General features: G+C 47.5%; 1 protein-coding gene across 3 annotated transcripts in view; it reads right to left on the bottom strand.

Moving 5' to 3' along the window:
* Heg1 (heart development protein with EGF like domains 1) overlaps nt 1-18,031 on the bottom strand; it is a 79,835-nt gene that overhangs the window by 43,557 nt on the left and 18,247 nt on the right. For all 3 annotated transcript variants that reach the window (XM_015993390.3, XM_042259214.2, XM_006974542.4), the window contains exons 2-6: nt 13,209-13,496; nt 10,765-11,064; nt 2,843-3,181; nt 1,663-1,998; nt 155-379 (exon numbers count right to left, since the gene is read on the bottom strand). In XM_015993390.3, coding sequence (XP_015848876.2) covers nt 155-379; nt 1,663-1,998; nt 2,843-3,181; nt 10,765-11,064; nt 13,209-13,496 — 1,488 coding nt within the window. The remainder of the gene's footprint in view (nt 1-154; nt 380-1,662; nt 1,999-2,842; nt 3,182-10,764; nt 11,065-13,208; nt 13,497-18,031) is intronic.

The raw sequence follows: 18,031 nt of genomic DNA, 5'->3' as shown, positions 1-18,031 counted from the left end.
GCGATGGGGGGTGGGGGCGCTTTCTGCGGTCAGAGAACCCCGAAGGTTCCTAATGAGCAAGCCGTAAGCTACTTTTTCCGGTTGCCAGCCAACGTAACCACCCCAGGGCTGAGAGCCAATCTACAGACAGGAAGGCGGCCGTGGGAAGACGCACCTCCGAGGGTAGCTGCCCGGGGCAGCAGGCCCGCGTGCTCCGTCACGTTCCCACGCGGAGTGGGGCGCGCTGGGTGGGTCGCGGCGGCGCGCGAGAGGCCGAGGGACCGCAGCGTGCGTTCCCTGCCCCGGGTGAGCATCGCAGACGTGTGCGGGGCGCGCACCACGGAAGTGCTCTCTGCCAGGTCCGAGCTGTCACTCAGCAGCGCACCATCTTCTTCCGGGCCTACAGGAAAGAGAGGGGAGGTAAATGCAGGGACAAGGACTTTTAGCCTCACGTTCTGGGCCACTGGAAACCAGAGGCTTCTCTGAGGCTCTTTACCTGCGACCAGAGGGCTGACACCTCTCTGTTTGGGTGTCCTGAATGTCACCATAAGGACTGTTACTCCAGCCAAGGGATCCAGAATACTGGATTTTTGCTCGGTGATACATTATAACAATCAGAGTTTTATCAGTGAAGCTGGTGGCAAGTTCAGGGCCTGGCCTGTGGAGTGTCAGTCACCATGGATCAAAAAATAGCATGGATGCTGGGTGGTGGTGGCGCACACCTTTCATCCCCAGCACCTGTGAGGCAGGGGCAGGTGGATCTCTGAGTTCAACGCCAGCCTGGTCTACAAAATGAGTTCCAGAAAGCCAGGGTTGTTACCCAGAGAAACCCTGTCTCAAACAACAATAACAAAAAGATACTGGTATATAACTTGATAATTCCAAAACAGCACGTCTCCATATAAAGTGTCCCCAAACAATCATAGGGACACTTTAATAATATTAATAATATTATTAATAATATTAATAATCAGGGGATGGAACATTATTCAGAAGGACAGATACATGCTTGATGAATCCTGAGGCCGTGTGAAATTAAATACACAAAAGGCCATGTATGGTATGATTGCTTTGACAGGAAATGTCCAGAAGTCCTGTGATTAGGAGGCATTGGGGTTTGGGGCAGGCTATATACCATGGGAGGGTGTGGACACAGAGGGCCCCAAGTTCTATATGACAGAAGGGGAGGCGGCATCCAAAGCTCCTTAGACCTGGGGCTGGGGAGACGGCTCCGTCAGCAAAAGCACCTGACGTGCAAGCCTGAGGACCCAAGTTCAATCCTCAGCACTCACATTAAAAAGCCGAGCATGGCGGCGTGCTCCTGGAAGCTCCACGCGAGGGACACGGGGCCAGCCTTATCGTGATCCCCAAGTCTAAGGGACAGACTTGTCTAAAAAAGTGGATTGCTTTTGAGGTTCAACACCGAAGGCTGATGGTTGACCTCCATTTACACATGTGCACTTGGGCACCCGCCCACATGTGTGTGCATATACATACACCATAGAAAAAGAGTTGAGATGTACCAGATTAAAAAGGGTGGGACATGCAGGCATATTTGTAGTAACCAGCTAAGAGAATGGCCTGCGACCAGGAAAATTACTTTCCTAATGCAGGCTTTAGAAGATCAAAGGACCAGACACATCCTAAGTCCCTGCGGTAGACTTCCATGCAATAAGAACTCACTTGAGTGTCCTCCACGTGGTGCTGCAGAATCCAGACTTTCCGAGGAAGACGTGGATGAAGACTCTGAGGAACTCTTCCCATCCAACCCTGAGCTCCCACCTTGGGGCTGTTGTGCAGTGTGTGAGAACTGAGTCAAAGCCCGAGGGCTCCCAGCTTCTGGATGCAAAGCAGAGTTTTCTGCTGGAGCTGTAGATGTTTTGCTCTTGGTGGGGAACCACTGTCCTGTGTGCTCTCCACCATCAATGGAGGGAACTGACCTAAACGCCAGTTCAGTCAGAGGTACAGCACTTCCATTTCCTGCTTCCGAGCTGCTGGCAAGCTGATGTCCTCCAAAGGCTGTAAGATATTGGGGTGCGGGGGGTGGTCATTAGTGGACCTGGAAAAGATGCTTAACAACTAAGACGGCATCTCCTCTGAGGCAAGCTTCCCTCTGCCAAGGAATCTTGGACAGTGTTTATATGGGTCACCTTACAAGCATCACCATGTTCTAAATTTTTAAAAAAAATTATTAGATGTCAGCAATATAATAATATTAAAACTTAAAGCTGTGAACAGGAGACCTGAGGGCAGCATGGGCAAACAGTAATTTATAGGCTTCAGTATTTCTCTCTGTCCCTTGAAAAGTAGCTCAAGGAAGGAGTCCTGACATCCAAAAAGTTCACTGTTCACAAATATTGTAGGTGGAGTGTTTTTCTAAAACAACAGCTGGAATACTGATAAACGTTCTTCTATTTCTGCTGTGTAATAAAATAAACTATAAGGAATAAGCCAAACTATGATTTGGGAAATACATTTACGCCTGACAACTTATTTATAAAGATGATCTATACACAAAATCACTGAAGCCAGCTGTAAAGAGCAGGCCAGCATCTCACTTTGCAGATGACATTATAGGATGAAGATGGGCTGAACCGTGAGAGCCCCAGGGCTGAGGTCTCCACTCTGCTCAGTAAGCTGTGTTTGCTTTACTTAAGCCCTTCAGGTCTTGGTGTTCTCATCTGAGGAATGGCACTTGTCCACACCCCAAGATCAAAATGCAATCGTGTGACATGGCAGAAAGGATCTGATGTCATTGAGGACACACTTTTCCTTGGAGACTGCAAATGGTCTTGAGGAGACCCCCCTCAGAACATCCAACTCTATAAAATGTCCACAAGTCAAATAAAGGAGAACTACTTACTGTGGGAGTCACTTTGCCAGTGCACGGATGGAAGTCCAAACCCATTTTCTGTAGATGGCCCCATGCCTTCTCCATCTCCCAGACTCTCAGGTAGTCTGCTGTGTGTCCTTGAGTCAACCACAGAGGGTGAAGAATGGACTGAGGCTGAAGTTATGGCAATTCTGGAGTGCTCAGGGAAGCTCTCTGTCTCATTTGTAGGTTCCATGCTGACAGTCAAAGACCGGAGCATTCTTGGGACACCATTAGTGAATGTGTTGGTGACATGTGTACTCTTTGTCTGGGTGACTGATGGGCTTTGGAGGGCAGTGGAGTTGTTAAAATTCTTTATGCTTCCAGAAGCTAAAAGAGAAGAAAGTGTGCTTCAGAACTACTGGAATGGCTAAGAAAATCAGGATTCTATCTAGGTACAAATGATGCTTATTACACTTGATACGTAAATCTGAATAGCATGGGTGTGAATCTGAAGAGCAGACACTTGTATCGTGCTGATACACACCAGTGCGACCAGGGTCCCTCCTTCTCTTTCTCCTCACCAGTTCTGAATCCCACAGAGCTGGCTACAGACACAGTCAGATCGCTCACCATGCACAAGTTACATTTTCTATGCAAGCGAAAAGGAAGACAGGAGAATCTCAGACAAAGAAATAATTTGTCTTGTTTTCTAGAGAGACACTGCATTCCACAGTGTAGGAACTCCACCGTACAGGCCACCGTGATAAGACTGTGGCTGCTGGTTTGTTTTTTAGCACTGGATCCCTTTTGTTCAAATGCTCTCATAGACTAAAATCCAGTCCGTAGCAGTTTGTGAACCAAGTGTGAGCCAGTACGGGGTATACAGCCACTCAGCCAGCACCGAGGCTCTACAGAACACAGTCAAGACATTACTGGCCTAGGACAGTAGTTCCCAACATGGTCACCACCAAAGGCTCTTTATTAGTCCCTACATCATGGCCACCATAAAGCTGACGCTTTGAGAAACCATTCAAACTACATTCATCTGCAGAACTACTAACCAACAGGAGAATGTATTATGGCTCCGGGGAGTTTTATTTAATTTCACCTAAAAGCAAACAGATTTCATTATTGCAGTTACTTCATCTCACTGAGCTTTAGAGAGATGTCTTCAGACCAGTGTAGAACTCCAGAGGGCACTCCAGGAGACCAAAGACTAGGCTGGGAACAGTTTTTTCTGATCAGTGAAACAGATGCCGGCCCTCAGACAGCTGTCAACAGCCTCAAGACTTCAGTTACATGCCTTTGGCAGAATGCACAATCTGCTCCTCACCATAGATATCTGGCTGAGAGCTCCCTTCCACAGGGAGACTTTCCAAAGGTATTAAGAACTGTCCTCTGGAAGGTACCTCGCAGCCCCAACGCCAAGGGCTAAGGATGCCGCTCAGTGGTAGAGAGCTCACTTAGGATGCGTGAGGCCGAGTTCAAACCCCAGCACCACAAGATGTCCTTGTTAAAGGCAAGAACAAGGTGTAGGAAAGCCTGGGGAGCCAAACAGTGGAGGCAAAGAAAGAAGGTGCTTTCCTTTCTTTTCCACTCGAAGCCGACAGCAATAAAGAGCTGTCTAGACCTATACCGCAAAAGGCTTCCAGCTGTCAATCACGGCTCCAAAAAGGGAAAAAAAGGAAGCTGCCATTATAAACCGTTCTTTGAAGACCATTCTTACGTGCAGTTGTGGCCAAAAGCACAAACAGATTTTAGACACAGTTAGAGAGGAAGTGTGAGAAAGAAAGGGTCCCTTTAATTCTCGCGCAAAACCATAGACCCCCTGACACCAGGAGCACAGACTGCTGTGTGGGTTACTGGACCTTAACGGAAACAGTCACAGGCCCGGGTTATCCACAGAGATAACGGATTAGAAAGATGTGGATGCGGAGGCATCCACCCTGCTGGAACACAAACAAAAGCCCAAAGCCACTTTTCTATAAGAGAGAAGTGATAGAGATAGGTCCCATAAATGGTCTCCAAATTACTTGAAAGGCATTTTTATTTCGAATCAACTGCATTCTGTCATTTGTTCAATATTCCCACCAAAACACAGTGGTGGGGGGATAGAGATGACTTGGCATTAAGAGTATTTACCGCTCCTTCAGAGGACCTGAGTTCGGTTGACAGCACTCACACTGGGTGGCTCACAACTGTCTGTGAGACTCTGGCTCCAGAGGGTCCAACACCCTCTTCCGGCCTCTGAGGGTACCTTTACTCATGTGCAACTCCTCAAAAAAAGGCACATATACATGCAACTGCAAACAAAACCTTAAAAACAAAACCTACTGTGATGATTATATTGGATTCAGCTTGAAAAGCCCAGGCCTGCTCATTTTGGTAAGTTTAGCAAATAAATGGCCACAGAAATACAATCACAAAGTTCACACCAAAGCTGAGTCACTAAGGAAACCAGCTCTATTTCCCACACCCCCAAGGGCTGTGCAGCACATTGCCACCCCACTCATCATGGTTGGGCATGATAGCACATGCTGCAATCTTGGGAGGTGAGGCAGGAAGATAGATCATGAGCTGGAAGCTAGTTTGGTCCGCGCAGCAAGTTCCAGGCCCACCTCCACTACAAAGACCCAGTCTCAAAACTAAACCCAGCGGTGGCTGGAGAGAAAGAAGGCTCAGCTGTTGAGAGCACTGGCTGCTCTTCCAGGGGACCCGGGTTCGATTCCCAGCACCTTACATGGCAGCTCACAACTGTCTGTAACTCCAGTTCCAGGGGATCTGACGCCCTCACACAGACATCCATGCAGGCAAAACACCAGTGAACATAAAATAAATAAAATTTAAAAAAAAATTCAGCCAAGCAGCTACCCTGAAGTGAGCAATTGCAATGCCTTAGGCATTGTGCTAAGTGCCTTATATACGCATCTCACTTAGTTCTCACGGTAAAGGTGTGTAACTGCTTCTGCCAAGCAGTGCCTCTGATAAAGAAGGGAATGCTTATGATCCCACACGGGCACCTGCTGCACCGGCTAGGAGGAAACACATCACACTTCTGAATCAGTAAGCTGGCATCGTGATCACTGGATGATCACCCTTCTTGGATGGCTCCCAGGAAGCAGTCATTCAAAAATGGGAAACCTTCGGAGTTTGAACCTCAGAAAAGGCAAAAAGAAAAAAAAAAAAGGAAGGAAGGAAGGAACAGAGACAGAGTGAGAGACAGAGGGGGAGGGAGAGAGAGAAGGAAAACTCAGCTGGTGAGATGGCTCAGCAAACCTGACAGGCCTTCAATCCCTGTGTCCTACAAGGTGGAAAGAGAAGAACTGACTCCTACAAGTTATTCTCTGGCCCAAACACACTGTAGCATGTGCACTCGCCTACACAGTCAATCAATCAATCAATCAATCAAATAAAAAATATAAATAAAAATGTAAAAACTTGGGCTGGAGAGATGGCTCAGTGGTTAAGAGCACTGACTGCTCTTCCAGAGGTCCTGAGTTCAATTCCCCGCACCCACATGGTGGCTCACAACCATCTGTAATGAGATCTGGTGCCCTCTTCTGGCCTGCAGGGACACATGCAGGCAGAATACTGTATACATAATAAATAAATCTTTAAAAAAAATTTAAAAACTTGCCCCACCCACTGGGACAAGGCCCGAGCCAAGCTCCTAGTCTTTCTTTCTCACGGGCCATGGAGAGAAGGCCCTGCTCACACGAGTCGCTCTCCAGTCACAGGACCAAACCCCAGAGCCTCAGGCATCATCTCATTGCTCAGCCTGGACTATTATCCAGAACTTCCCAGAAGAATAGCCGAGGCAGCTGGTGTTAGAACGAGACAGACAGAATCCAAAATCTTCCAAGTTATTAATGTTCTCTCCCTTCACAAAGCGAAATCACCGCAAAGCAATTTACCTGGACCACATCAGCTCAGCTGCCCACAGGAAAGACTTCCATAAGTCAAGACCCATTATGATGCCCCAGCTCTTACTGAGCCTTACAAAATGTCACCTTCAAAGGACATTAGCGCGATTCTCACAAACCGGAAATGGAAAGATTCCTTACGTCAATATTCCTCTTGGAATTACTGCCCCCTGAAACATTCGTGCCTATGGAGTGAACCGTATGCTTACTTTGTCCAACAACAATCGTATGCTCCACCCTGCTTCCCTTTGTGCCCCCATTTCCAGGAAGCTCATACTAAATTTAGTGCTCAATTGTGGTCGCGCTCACACAATTCAACATACACATTTCTGCCTTGGGAAGAGCTTCCTCCCCTCCACCCTCACCCCTGCCATGTGTTGCTGTGTTGACAGCCCCACCCCCACCCCCACCCCCACCCCCACCCTGTGATCAAACAGCAGTATATGATCGTCGAAGAGAGGACGGAAAGTCTAGAGAGGCCGAAGCAGGAGAGGGTGGAGAGCAATGCCTTCTGGTCTTTCTTATAACCCCTGGCTCATCTTCCTGGACTTGCTTTGGTGCTGTAAGATGCAGTTTCTGTTCAGAAACAGATTAACCCCTGGCTGTTCAGGGTGTGGAAGAGACTGCACTGAACAATGCATTCTAGTCTGTGCTCTGGTGCTCCTAATAAAACACTGGCCAAAAGCCACTCGGGCAAGAAACAGTTTGTTTTCAAGTTCTAGGTAAAAAAGTCCATCACTGAGGCTGGACCTGAAATAGAACCATGGAGGGGTGCTGCTCACTGGCTTGCTCCTCATGGCCTGCTCAGTCTGCTCTCTTATAGAACCCAGGACCGCCTGCCCAGTCGTGGAGCCACCCACAGTGGGCTGGTCCCTTCTACACCAACCATTAAAAATAAAAAATGCCCCACAGACTTGCCTACGGGCCAATCTGATGGAGGCATCTTCTCAATGGAGGTTCCCTCTTTCCAGATTACCCTAGTTTGTGTCGAGTTGACAGAAACTCAGCCAGGGTGTAGCCAGGTGGCAGTCAGGAGGCGCAGTTGACAGCCTGAGTGTGTATGGGCCACCCAGTGTTGCCCCCTTCCAGACCAGCTGATCCCTTGCCACATCCTTAGCCTGTCACCTGTGTGCACGTCCTGGGAGGGGCATCACCAACCTGACTGGTCTGAGTATTAGGTTATTCCCTAGGCCTCATTGCTAGAAACCCCTCACCACCCCCGACCGGGTACTCCATGGCTTGTCTTGAGCTGGCCAGCCAGGCAGGTTGACCCCAAGCCTGCCTCGACAGGTCCTGCTGGGTCTCCTTTGGCATTCTTGCCTGCATGCCTGTATCCTGTATCATGGACTCAGAAAGGGACAGCAGGACCTTCAGGATTTCCATTCAGTAGAAGGAGAGGTGGACAGAGCTTGCTTGGTAGGCCGGAAGGAGCCAGGCTAACTTTAAAAACAAAGCAGAAGTTTGTTTCCTCTTTTGGGGGCCTCAGGTGCTGGGTAGGGTATGTCCTCTGCACCAAAGTCCTCTTCAGTGGCCACTTTAGAGGGTGGCCTGACTCTACCTACAACAGATCACCCAGGTCACCAAGGGAGAGACATCCTCAGTAAGACTCCAGGACTATGAAAGATAGTGAAACTCCAAACATTAGAAATGGAAGGTTCTAGAACAGTAGTTCTCAGTTTGTGGGTTGTGATCCCTTTGGGAGATCGAACAGCCCTCTCACAGGGGGTCACCTAAGGCCATTAGAAAACACAGATATTTACATTATAATTCAGAACAGCAGCAAATTTTCTGGTTGGGGGTCACAGCAACACGTGGAACTGAATTAAAGGGTCACAGCATTAGGAAGGTTGAGAATCACTGCTCTTGAAGGACAACTACTCAAAGAATGAGGGCCAGAGACAGGCATGGTGGTGCACGCCTTTGATCCCAGCACTCAGGAGGCAGAGGTAGGCAGGTCTCTGTGAGTTCGAGGCCAGCCTGGTCTACATATGGAGTTCCAGGACAGCTAGGAACTCCATATGTAGAAAAAACTCCATGAAAAGAAAAGAAAAAGAAACAAAAAGGAAGACTATGGGGGTCAGTTACCTTTTAAACAAACAGATGAGGATCCAGTCCGGTCCAGTAAAGTTAGGAATGTGGACTCCTTTGGAATATACCACAGTACTAGGTTTAATGTATATTATTAATATTAAATGACCCTGACCAGAACCACAGTGGACATCCCTTGGAAATGCTTCTTTTCCTTTTAGCAAAGCTGGTTGTAAACCACCAAGCCACAGAACTCAGGCTGCCCAGGATCATAGCTTTTGTCCAATGCAACTAATGCTCATGAATAATCTTTTTTTAAAAGATTTTTTTTGTTGTTGTTGTTTACACAGATGTCTACGTTTGTGTGCATGTACTTGTGTATGTCTAGAAGAGGACTTCTGAGTTACAGACAGTTGTAACTTCAGTGTGCCACCTGATATGGGTTCTCTGGAAGAGCAGAAAAGACTCTTAACCACTGAGTCTCTCCAAGCCACTTACGAACCATCTTAAAAAGCAATCCCCTGCAAACATGAACCATGGATTCTGTCCACACCCGACAGCCAGAAGTACACGGCAAGGCTATGCGAGAAGACTGGCCCTTTCCATGGGTAGTCCAGAGAAGACCTCTGGGCTCGGTGTTTACTTTGATGGCATAAATGCAAACTCCCAGTCTTGCAGAATACTTTAAGAAGCCTCTGCCTTCATGGTTGGAGGAGCAGCACATAAATCCTCACCCTGAGCTGAGGTACTATTGATAGCTGATGGTTGCTTGGGGAGGAGAGTCAGTTTTCTTTAAGAGGTGTGTGGTTCCTGGTAGGTTGACCATGCTCCAGTGGGTGGCCCCACAGCCATGCATTTATGGGCAGCAAGGACGGATTCATAGGGAGGGATGGAGGGAGGGAGGGAATGAGGAAGGGAGGGAGGGAAGGTGGGCATACATGAAGTTAGGAAATGGTGATCTGGGAGGAGTCTGGAGGAGTTGGATGGTGATTATGGGAGGGGCTAAACATGATTGAAATATGTATGCATGCATGGAATTTTCAAAGAATATATAAAATGCTATATATATTTTTAAAAATAAAAACAAAACAAAAACCTCTCTGACTTAAAAGGGTCTTGAAAGTGCCAATCCTGCCACTCTGTCTTGCTTCCCACAGCCCAAGGCTAGAAACAACCTGAACAGCACACAGAGGGGCAGTTCACACCATCTCTTTGGCTCATGGCAGGATGTGCCTCCCGGGGGAATTTGGGCACATGTGAGCCCCCAATCCTTAACTACTGAACGTTGCTCTAGAAGTGTCCTCGGGAGGACGGCGGTCTCTAGGCAGGCAGGCAGGCCTCAGACAAGCTGGAGAAGCGTGTGGCGTAGAGGCCTAGCAGAGAGGAGAAATGCTTGTGGAACAGAATGGCTTCGCCGAGGCTGGCGCACAGGAAGCAGCATGGCGGAATGGGACAGGGGAATTCTCTGCAGCCATAGCGCCGACCGAAAGCCGTGCAAACACCTGTACTGGGTAGGCTGTTTCTTTCCAAACAATGCCAGGAAAAATTACGGACCTATTTTCTCTGCTATCAAAGAAACTGCTTTTTCGAAAATAAACAAACGAAACTCAAACTGCTAATCAAATGGTATAACGGTGTCCGGCTCCCGCTTCATTCAAGCCCCCTGGCACGTGGCCTCTTCTGTAAGCACACATATCTGTCACACTTAACCTTTGTTGTACGTGTGTATAGAGAAGGGGGGACGGGAAGGGGACAGGAGGTGGGGGACACAGCAGCCACCAAACTGGCTGATATTTCCCTCCATATACAGTTAAAACGTATTTTGAGCATGATCCTCAATACTGAGATAAACTGCATAGACTGTACTTCCACCCAAAGCACTTGACGTGGAAGGAATGGCTTTTAAATCTTTCTTTGCTTCCCCTCTTGGCCTGACACAGTACTTAACCAGCTAGTTATACACATCGATTTGGGGTTATTGTGACATTGGAAGGGTGAACTGGGGACAGGCATACTCACACGAGGGATGGTCTGAGGGAGGTGGTCGACTCTGGGTCCAAGAGAACTGCAGCCCAGAGTGCTCCTGGCCTGATGAATTTCTCTTCTGGAAGAGCACGGTTGGCTTCCCAGTTTCCAGTGCAGGAAGGGAGGCTTGGCTGGACACCCCAGTGCCAACCACTTGTGTATGCACAGTCCCTTCTTCTGGGAGCTCCCTGGCCCTCTCCAGGAAGTCCGGGGATACTCCACTCTCGGTTTGAGGGACGGTGATTCTTCCTTCTGACCTGGAACTGTCGGGAGACTGGGGGAAGCTCTCCAAGGCTGAAAGGCAGACAATAACAATTAAAATCCCACCAGCGGGCTTCCAAATGTCTCATTACCTCTAGAGGGCTCAACTTCGGCTTCCATGAAACACACAGACGTGAGGAGAAGGCGGGAAGAATCATTCATTTTAGGAAAAATGAACTTCAAGAGAAACCACCAACCAAAGACGGTCTTTTGACCTCATCAGTGGCCCTCACCAGGGAAAGAAATTACCAGGAATGGAGCTCTCTGATGCTAAGCCTTAGACGATCTAGAGTTAGAGATCAGTGTTGGACCTTGAAGACTTATCCCTCACTTTCCATAAAGGGTCCCAGAATGTCCCAGAATTCAATGTATGCAGAATTCCCCACACTGGACAATCAGGCAAACCAGAGAGTATCCCATGCTGGACTTCTGAGCTCTGCGGTCTCCATTCACAGATGGAACAGGAAATACCTTCATACATTTCCCTTACAGAGCTGAGTGCCCCCAGTCAGACCTGTCCCAAGGCTATGAAGCCAGAAGGTCACCTTCGATGGCTTCAACCTCTTCTTTGAGGTCTTCACCAACTATCAACCTCCCTTTGGTTGACACAGCTCTTGTTTTGTTTTTGTTTTGGAGACAGGGTCTCACTATGTTGCTCTGGCTGTCCTGGAACTCACTACGTAGACCAGGCTGGCCTTGAACTCACTGAGATCCACCTGCCTCTGCCTCCTGAGTGCTAGGATCATTTTTTTTTTTAATTTTAGTTTTTGAGGTGGGGTCTCACGAAGCACAGGCTGGTCTCAAATTCAAAGATGACTTTAGCAACTTTTTTTTTCTTAAGATCTGTTTTTATTTTTAGGTGTGGGTGTGTGTGCCTATGGTAGCCAGAAGAGAACATTGAATCCCCTGGAGCTAGAGTACTGGTGGTTGTGAGCTGTCCAATGTGGGTGCAGTGAAGCAAAGTTGGGTCTTGTAGAAAAGTGATTGTAGCCGCTGAGCCATCTCTTCAGCCCAAGCTTGAACTTCTGATCCTCCTGCCTCCACCTCCTGAATGCTGGGATCACACATGTGGTTTATACGGCGCCAGGGACTGAATCCAGGGTTTCTGCGCCTGTTTGGTGGGCTCCCCTGTCCCTCCTTTGTTAAGCGATTTTTCAACACCTTCACCTGGTCAACGCTTGCTGCCTAGATGTCTACCTGGATGGCTCAGCTCACTTCAGGTCCCCTTTACTCCCATATTAGACATCTTAGAGGCTGGCTCCTCTCTCAAACTGTTTTAACACCATCACTCCATTGTGCAAAACCCTTCGGCGAGTCTTCCCAGCACACCGCGTCGAAACTGCCGAGCTTGCAAAGTACACCATCATTGTCCCGACCCTCCACAGAGCTAGCTGTCCTGCCCACTGTTCTGTAACTCTCCCAGGGAGGACTCGGGCACTGATGCCCCACAGGAAGCCCACACGTGCTTTGCTCTCTCATTTATCTTCGCTCACACTGGGCACCCCATTCCTGAGCTGGAGGGCCCACTCACTCAACACACGGACTTCGGGCTCTCCTCACTTGGAAACCCGCTGCCTGCTCTCCACATGCTGGGTTAATTAGCCTCCGAGCCTCAGTTTCCAAAACCTTAGAGTGGGAACAACACGGCCTCACCGGGCTGCTGGAAGGCTTGGGGGAGCAGGCTCGTCGTTGCTACGTAGGCGTGTGCCTAATTAGCGCTACTTTTCTTTGTCTTTGCTCTTAGGTTGAGCTGTACTCTTAGGACTGCGGCCTCGTTTTGAAGCCTTTCGCTGAAAATATTAAGTTACCCACTGTGTAGACTGGAGTAGCAAGAACCAGTCAAACTCCATCGACACAAACAAAGCCTCGCCATCCTTCCCTACCCACCCCTGGGACGTGCGACTGCGTGGCGGGAGCCCGGGAGGAGGGAGGTGGTATGGATTTAGACTGCCTTGGAGCCTAGATGTCAAAGGACCCGCTAGGATGTCGGGCAAATCTGCACCTCCTGCTGGTCTGACTTTACAAGCTTGGCCCTGAGGAGGACTTGCCTGATACACCCCAATGCAGAACCCCTAAATGGGCACAGTCGCTCTGGATGTGGGGGTGGGGTGGGAAGGAGGCAGAAAATGTGTTTTCTAGGACTGGACATATATAAATGAACCTCATGATACACTCACACGAGGAGCTGCCGTCGTCGGTCAGGGTCGTGGTGATCTCAGGCGAGCGTCCGGCATGCAGAACAGGGACGTTTCCTCGGCTGGAAGACTTGTTCCTCCCCTCAGCACTTGTCTCAGGTAGGAAAGAGGGGTTTTCTGGGGCTCCTGAAGAACTGCGGCTCATTCTGGCAGTCTGAGTTGTCACTCCCTTCCTGGAACCTGAATGGTCCCCTTGACTCTGATAAAAGGGAGTGTTTCCTGTGTGGGGTTCAGTGTTGTTGCTTTCTGTCCAATGGTTCCTTGTGGTGGCTGCAATAACAAGCAAATACATCAGGGGAAACTCAATGGCTTTTGAAAAGTAAACATGAAGAAACTTTCAGCACCCCAAGTGGACCCCTGGAGGTTATCGCCAACTTCATGACTTCTTAAAAACTCCATCTGGGGGGCTGGGGGGATGGCTCTGCAGTTAAGAGAACTTTTTGCTCTTGCAGAGGACTGGAGTCCAGCCCAGCACCACACTGAGTGGCTCACAAATCCTTGCTCTCTAGCTTCAGGGAGTCTGACACCCTCTTCTGGCCTCCAAGGGCACCTGCACACACATGCACTGCACACACACACACACACACACACACACACACACACACACACACACTAATTGAAAAATTAAATCTTTATACCCCCCCCCATTTTTATTTTCCTTATTTGAGAATATTTCTCTTTGTGCTTAGGCTTGGAGCCTGTGAAACCATGGGAAATTCTCAGTGGGAAGTGAATGAAGTCATTTCTATGTTTATAAGCCAAGGCAAAAATGTTAAACCATCTGATAAGCAGAGACCCAGGCAGGCAGAAAAATCATTTGTATCTAAATATAACAAAGAAACAAAAAGAACAAGTTATCTTTTAGATTAGTATTGCCCACAGGATTAAGTGAGAGAAACCCACAATCCACAAAACTAACTTTGGTAGCCACTTTAAAATATATATGTATGTGAAATATTTTATTTTATTCAACATATTCAAAATATCATTCCAAAAGGAACTTGATATAAGAAATATCAAAATAGCAATAAATTTTTGTATTAAACATTTAAGTCCAGTTCATATTTTACTGCTGCCCTCTTTATGTGTGTGGGTGTTTTGCCTTCAGGTACATCTGTATATCACTTTCACATCTGGTGCCCTTAGAGGCCGGAAGAAGGCATTGGATCTCTTGGGACCGGAGTTACAGATGGTTGTGAGCTGCCACGTGGGTGCTGGGAATCAAACCCAGGTCCCCTGGAAAAGTAGCCAATGCTCATAACCACTGAGCCATCTCTCCAGCCCCTTGCTGGCCATGTTTCAAGGGTTCAATAACAAGGAGCGTGACCAATGGCTTAGTTACTTGAGGTGGGTTGGGAGGGGAGTACACAAACTGCCCTAGGAGAGTCTGAGAGTTTTCTCGGGGGGGGGGGGGGGCGGGATTATTTCCTCCGCCAGTTCCTTGAGAATGACTGTTCATGCTCTGGTTCTCTTTCCTGGAGGTGATAATGAACAGAGGTTCCCTGGAGGGGAGGGGAGTCACTCAGGCACATGGGCTTCTCTGGGGTCTCAGCTTGATGGGCACGGCCCACAGTAAGCTACAAGTTGGATGTGAACCAGAGGCAGCCATGAAGTCCCTAAGGTTATGAATGGCAGTGACCCACAGGGAATGCTAGTCTTACTCTTCTTTCTCTGCTTCGGAGGCAGTTGGCATCCCCAGAAAAGGTGAAGAGGTACCGAGGCATGAGGATGCTTTCTCTACCCTCTTGATTAACTGTGCACAGTAACAAAAACGACTCTCAAAAAAAATCAGAAAAAAAGGGAGTTGCAGAAAGTCAGAAGGATGCCCCAAGGCTAGGAAGCCAGGAGTGAAAGGAAGATAATAAATTTAGCTCCATTAGAGCCTAAAAAAAAAAAAAAAAAAAGGCAGAAGCCCAGTGATAGCCCCTTCCTGAGATGATAGGAGTGGAATTCTCAGACCCCCAAGCAGCTGCAGGAATTCCACTGGAGGAAAAGACTAGCCACGGGCAGATGGAGCACAGCTCACATTGAACCATACTGTCTCCCTGAGAGCAGACTACAGAAAGATGTAAGAACGGAAAGATGCACGCTATAAATAAAGCCGCAAGGCTTACAATAGTCCTCTGCGATGTCCTCAATAACCCTGCCACGATCAACAGCTAAAAATGCTGAATAAAATAGCTATAAAAAAAATTATCCTAAACGCACTTCTGAGCTGGTGAATAAGGAAAGAATCAGACTAGGAACAGAGAAAGGTGAGAAAAACTGAAGCTGGCATTTCTTCAACATCTCTAGCCTTAACCTTCTGATGGACACGGGGCTGCAGGGGGTAGACGGTGTAAACTCTCCAGGAGACTAAAGCGGAACCACTGTGCCACGCTGGAGTCAGAAGGACTAGACCCTGGACAAGACACAGGAACTAAGCCACAGAGGGACAGCAAGGAAAGCTGACCCTTCCATCTCGGCTTCAGAGGGAAGCTAAAGCGATCACAATCCAAGTCTATCAGCCCAAAGCCATCTCCTGAGGGTGTGCAGACTGACATTCCCTACACGATCCAAGCCTCAAGTGGAGGGTGTGCTCGAGAGGGGTCTTGTGACTACACTAAAAAAGACTGTATCTTTACAAAGGTGATTTAAAGAGGTACGCAGCACCCCACCCCTCCACATATCAGTGAAGAATGGGGAGCTGAGGAGTGACCCTGATAATGCCTTGAGGAACCCGGCAAAACCATGCAAACACTCTCTATGTGAACATACTTCCAGACCAATTTCTGTCATTTACCAAAAACAAACAAACAACAAAGAAAACTTCTAATAAGACATTGCAGTTTAAAAAAATTACAAATATACTAGAAAACAAGTCATTCTTGAAAGAAAGTCAGCAAATCAGGTAAGATTTCAAATACTAGAATCATTGAAGAAGACATGTATATAAATGGATGCCTGAACTCACACCCACATATTCCTGCACAGACACATGGTCACACAGGTAATTTAAAAAAGAAAAAGAAAAAAAGATAAGAGAATGCTAAGAATCAGGTAAAAAGACAGAAATTATAAACAAAAGTTTAGCAAATTAGAAAAAAAAAGTCAAAGCCAGGCAGTGGTGGTGCACGCCTTTAAATCCCAGCACTCAGGAGGCAAAGGCAGGCAAATCTCTGTGAGTTCCAGGCCAGCCTGGTCTACAGAGTGAGTTCCAGGACAGCTGAGGCTACACAGAGAAACCCTGTCTAGAAAACCCAAAAATAAATAAATAAATGAATAAGAAGCCGAATACATGTCTAACTGGAGTTTTATTTTGAATTATTTTTATTCATGTGGGGGTGGGTGGGTGGATGTCCCTGGAAGCCAGAAGAGTAGGTGGGATCCCCCAGAGCTAGAGTTACAGGAGGCTGTGAGCTGCCTAGCAATCACATGTCCTGAGGACCAAACTCAGGTCCTCTGAAAGAGCATCGATGTCTCTTAATGTATGAGCCATGTCTCCAGTCCCTAATGAGAGTTTGAAGAGAAGAGAAGGCCAAAGGTCAATATTCACAAAGGTAATAGCTGAGAATTTTCCAGAACCAATGAAAAGCATACATCTTCAAGCTAAAAAACTCCTAGAGGATGTGTGTGTGTGTGTGTGTGTGTGTGTGTGTGTGTGTGTGTGTGTGTGTGTGTTTGATATATACTGATATCATAGTGAATCTGCCACAAAACCCACAGAAGTTTTTAAGTTAAACTCACCCAGAAACAAAAACAAAAACAAAACCCAGCAAATTATCTACAAGGAAAAGTAACCCAGCCACTACAGCAACGGAAACCAAGGAAAAGACAGCAGATCAGCGTTCGCAGTGTGCTGAAAACAGCTGGAATCGCATACACAGCAAAATGATCTTTCAAACGTATCCTGAGAGCATCAGGTAAAATGATTCTCACTCACAAGTGAGTTAATCAATCTCCCTCCCGAATGAAAACAAGAAATAAAAAGGAGGACATGACTGCTCCTAAGGAGTTGAGGTTTTTATTACAGATGTAGAAGAGAGCACATTTTGGAGAGTCCAGAGTGAACATGGACAGACTGAGCTGGGCCATGTGGAGGTGGGAAGAAGGGCAAAAGAGGAGCCACTGACCAAGAGGGGCCAGGAGGGAAAAGGGCCAAAAAAACCCAAGTAACCAAAATGGCTGGATTATATAGGGAAGGGCAGCCCAGCCTCTGGGCTGGAGAGTTCAGGGTAGGGATTGGGGTATGCCAGCCATAGCCTGTAACAGATAGGGACTGAGGGATGCTGGGAGAACCTGAAGGCCAGCTTCAGCTTTGATCTGTTAATAGGCATCTCAGCTCTTGTCCCAGGTTTGAGACCTAACACCTTTGCTAAGAGAAATGATAGAGGTTTGATTTCAAACAAGAAAGCAATCCTAGACACCCGAGGCAAGGAGGCCCAACATGCAAAGTAAATGTGCATGTGCATCTTAAGAAACAGTGGATTCAATTCTTCAAATGTCATTTTTTAAAGTAATGGAATTATTACGGTGGAACAAACCCTGGCAAACAGGTGCATGCAGGGCGTGGTCAGAGTCCTTGGTGCAGAAGGGTAACTTCACTGACGTACCTGAAGCTAACCCTGAGCAGAATTAGACTGTCATGTCCAGCCTGGTGGACTTAGGACATAAAATGTCTATAGAGAGAAATGAGTGGGCATCACTCAAAACCAAAATAAAATAAATAGATATGGACAAAATTAGAAATGGGATCAACTAGAAGGGTTGAAAGTGATCAAAATTTCCACTTCAGCTTTGTAAAGTCCACTTAATTGTTAAACTAT

The sequence above is a fragment of the Peromyscus maniculatus genome, chromosome 12 (genome assembly GCF_049852395.1).
Source record: "Peromyscus maniculatus bairdii isolate BWxNUB_F1_BW_parent chromosome 12, HU_Pman_BW_mat_3.1, whole genome shotgun sequence".
Classification (NCBI taxonomy): Eukaryota; Metazoa; Chordata; class Mammalia; order Rodentia; family Cricetidae; genus Peromyscus; species Peromyscus maniculatus.
The sequence above is the reverse complement of the archived record's forward strand: the minus strand, read 5'-3'. Positions and strand labels throughout refer to the sequence as shown.